Source organism: Lagenorhynchus albirostris, chromosome 1 (genome assembly GCF_949774975.1).
Source record: "Lagenorhynchus albirostris chromosome 1, mLagAlb1.1, whole genome shotgun sequence".
Taxonomy (NCBI): domain Eukaryota; kingdom Metazoa; phylum Chordata; class Mammalia; order Artiodactyla; family Delphinidae; genus Lagenorhynchus; species Lagenorhynchus albirostris.
This window is the reverse complement of record NC_083095.1, coordinates 21,626,108-21,630,271: the sequence shown is the minus strand read 5'-3', so window position 1 is coordinate 21,630,271 and position 4,164 is coordinate 21,626,108. Positions and strand designations below refer to the sequence as shown.

The 4,164-nt window shown below is 42.0% G+C and overlaps 1 protein-coding gene across 1 annotated transcript; it reads left to right on the top strand.

Moving 5' to 3' along the window:
- Nucleotides 1–3,082: 3,082 nt before the first annotated feature.
- LOC132529522 (protein SREK1IP1-like) lies at nt 3,083–3,676 on the top strand. The gene has a single exon (XM_060166115.1). The coding sequence runs from the start codon at nt 3,199–3,201 to the stop codon at nt 3,664–3,666; it is 468 nt and encodes a 155-aa protein (XP_060022098.1). The 5' UTR covers nt 3,083–3,198; the 3' UTR covers nt 3,667–3,676.
- Nucleotides 3,677–4,164: the final 488 nt, after the last annotated feature.

Here is a 4,164-nt window from a genome sequence, read left to right as displayed (position 1 = left end):
GAAAAAGTCATTGTTCTTTTACTACTATTATTCTATAAAAAGAATGAAGATTTAACAGTAAAAGGTAGGAAGGATATAATCTCATGAGAAAGGGCTTTCAATTTCTTTGACGAATTAAAAAAAATTGCTTCATGAAAAACTCTTGGTTTTTTTCACTTATTTCATTGGGAAACAGTGAAAAGTTTTGTCAAGATGGGCATTGATGCTATACATGGACAGAAGATTAGGGACCAGTAATGAGATGCATTTCTATGAATTAGATTTAAGAAAGTTTTCATTATTTCCACTGGCGAGATGCAGAACGCACATTACGGGTTGATTTGAAGTTACTTGCTCTGGGGCAGCTGTTCTCACACTTAAGCATCAGCATTCTCTGGAGGACATCTTAGAACACACTGCTGCCCCAGACCCAGAGTTTCTGAGTCAGAAGGTGGGGGCTAAGAATCTAACAGGTTCTCAGATGAGGTTCACACTGCTGGCCTGGAGATCACTCTTTGAGAACCACTGTTCTAGAGTATTTAAAAAGGCAATTGCTAAAATGTATTTTCTTTTTTTCAGGAATGTTGTACTAATTTTGCTGTCTTTCTTCTTCTCATTACTCAAAGAGTACATTCAGACTGCAAGCTCTGTTTTACGGAACAGAAAATGCAAATATCTTGCCCAAGTGTTCCCATGGCCTGGAACACCTTTATCACCTTGCCTTTTCTTTTGGCTGCATTGGGGCTTTGTTGCTGCACGTGGGCTTTCTCTAGTTGTGGCAAGCGGGGGCTGCTCTTCTTTGCAGTGCGTGGTCTTCTCATTGCGGTGGCTTCTCTTGTTGCGGAGCACGGGCTCTAGGGTGTGTGGGCTCAGTAGTTGTGGCTCGCAGGCTCTAGAGCACAGGCTCAGTAGTTGTGGCACACGGGCTTAGTTGCTCCTCAGCATGTGGGATCTTCTTGGACCAGGGATTGAACCCGTGTCCCCTGCGTTGGCAGGTGGATTCATAACCACTGCGCCACCCAGGAAGTCCCTATCACCTTGCCTTTTGGGTGAATGCTGACACATTTTTCTAGAGCCTGTTTAAACATCATCTCCTCTTTCCTTAACCCCCCCCATGTAGAATCGATCTCCCACTTTTATTTCTCCATCTCTCTCATTTTCTCCCTTTTCCCCTTCCCCTTTTCTTCTTCCCTCCCTTCCTTCCTTTTTCCCTTCCTTCCTTCCGTCCTTCCTTCTTTTCACCATTGTCCCTATTAGGTTCTGACCTTGTGAAGAGCAGGTGCTAAACTTTGAAACCTAGAATCTAGCATCATGCCTGCTGTTGACTTTGTCCATCTGTTTGGCATATCACAGCAACAACCAAGTTAGTGAGTTGAATAATCATCCAGTGCATTTGTTCTCTGTAGATGGTCTGAATTATCCAGGTTCAACATTTTGTCTCCTTCCCCTCACCTCCTGCCCCCTATCATCTATAGCACAGTGTTATTTTTTTTGAATAAAATCATGTGATAGCTGCTTAAGCTGCCCACTTTAAGTGTCTACTGTACCAGCCAACAAGTCAAATATTGAGGTAAATATATGGAAGTCCCCAGTCCCCATATGTGTCAATTTCTAGCCTAACTGGCTTTCCTAGACTAGAATCCTATTCAGTATATCCCTGGCAAAAATTTGTGTACTGTGCCTACCAGTTTGGGGGAACATCAAAGTGTGATGCTTTAGATATATAAATACCAAAACTCTTCAAGGTCCTTTCAAATATAAAAAAATAGAGAGAGAGTAATACATGTGCTTTGGGTATTTTTCCAAATTCCATAGGTAGGAATAGAAAACCGGAGCCACCTGGAGCTCTTGAATTTTCCAGTGGCTTAATGTCCCTTCTTTCCATTACTTACAGACTGTATTTCTTTTGAGATCAGGGGACATTATAATGGGGTAGCAAAAATATTGACAGGTCAAATATCTGCCAAATATAGATGACTTTTTATTTTTGATATTGTGGATTTGTTTTTGCCAGTCTGGCCAAAATCTCAAGGCCAAAGACTCTCGATGGTGTGACCCAAGCACTCAAGTACTCAAGAAGAAGCTGAGTGAGTGTGGAAAAGACAGGTTCACAAGCTACGTTACATTTATTACTGTTTCCAAGTCCATGAAGACAGAGATGAGGGAGCAAAACGTATTTGGACTGTAGACCTGTGCTAAGGAGCAGAAAGACATGCAAATAAAAGAATCGGATAGGGCTTCCCTGGTGGCGCAGTGGTTGAGAGTCCGCCTGCTGATGCAGGGGACACAGGTTCATGCCCTGGTCCGGGAAGATCCCACATGCCGTGGAGCGGCTGGGCCCGTGAGCTGTGGCCGCTGAGCCTGCGCGTCTGGAGCCTGTGCTCCGCAATGGGAGAGGCCACAACAGTAAGAGGCCCGCATGCTGCAAAAAAAAAAAAAAAAAGAATCGGATAGAGGGACTTCCCTGGTGGTCCAGTGGTAAAGAATCCTCCTTCCAATGCAGGGGATGTGGGTTCAATCCCTGGTCGGGGAACTAAGATCCTACGTGCCTCGGGGCAACTAAGCCCACACACCACAGCTAGGGAGAGAAAACCCGTGCACCACAACTAGAGAGGAGCCCACGCACTGCAATGAAAAAGATCCTGCATGCCTGAGTGAAGATCCCATGTGCCACAGCTAAGACCCGACGCAGCCAAAAGAAAAAAAAAAAAAAAAAGAATGGGATAGAATAGATAAAGGGAGTTGGCATCCCAGAAATTTTAAGGCATTTCCTCTAGCTAACATGAAATGTAATATTTCTCTACATACATTAATTAAATAAAATAAAAAGAGAACATTTTAAAAATTAATTTTTGTCAAAGGATGACATTTTCCATACTATTTTATGAACAAGGATTACTCAGTACTTCTTAGGCATGTTTAGATTGCTTGAACTCTTTCATTTAAGAAAGGTAGAGTGTGTTGCGCTCAAAACTGCACAGCTAGTGAACATTGGTTTAAAGTGCTTTGTTACATTTCATTCAAAGGTGTCTACGTGAGCAGCAGCTACTTGGTTCCACTATCGCCGGAGACTTTTAGGGCCTTCCCTGACTGTCATCTGGGTGCCACGGCGTGGGTGGGAGGAAGAAGCCACCCTAGCTGTGTGTTGTCCTTGCGACCAGTGGGAAGCGAGTGTCCTCTCGAAAGCCCAGGGGTCCCGCAACCCCTCTTACCAGTGCCATGGCAGTTCCAGGTTGCAACAAGAACAGTGTCCGAGCACGCTGTAAAAAATGTGTCTATCCTGGTCACCTGACTTTTGAATGCCGCAATTTTCACCGAGTAGACCCCAGAAGGGACATAATTTTGGATGTCAGCAGCACAAGTAGTGAGGAGAGTGATGAAGAGAATGAAGAACTGAATAAACTGCAAGCATTACAAGAAAAAAGAATAAATGAAGAAGAGGAGAAGAAAAAAGCAAAAAGCAAAGAGAAAATCAAGTTGCAAAAAAAAAGGAAAAGGTCTTATTCATCCAGTTCCACTGAAGAGGACACTTCAAAACAAAAGAAACAAAAATATCAGAAGAAAGAAAAGAAAAAAGAGAAAAAGAGTAAGTCAAAAAAGGGGAAGCATCACAAACAGGACAAAAAGAAGAGAAAAAAGGAAAAGCATTCCTCTGCCCCTAATAGTTCTGAAATCTCCAAAAAGTAACTGAGACTTTGGCCTGAACCATTAAATTTAAAAATTTGGTTTTGAAAATTGTTAGACTTTCCTTGAAATTTGCTGTATAATTATGCTTTGCAATAAATCACAGCCTTTTCCAGATAGACATTTTTTCATACATGGGGCTAGTACTGTCTGGCAGTATTTTAGTGTACTATGATTATAGAGTATTGAATCAGTCTTATTACTTGATAGCCATGCCCCAAGTATGGATATTTGTGCAACAAAACTCATTGTTTTTGGTATTCCTCTGTGTGTGTGTCTGGCTAGTGTTATTACTTCATAAGTTGATTGTAAATGGCTTTACTACCGACAACACAGGCAATCTACGTAGCAGTTAATGAGTACTGCTGAATTAAGTGTCCATCTTCCAGTGTTAAAGTGAGGTAGGGGATAATGCTTTGCGCTTGACACTGAAAAATTTCATAGCTTTATATCCTATGATAATGTATAAAGAAAGTGAAGTTCTTTACTGTTGTTTTTAAA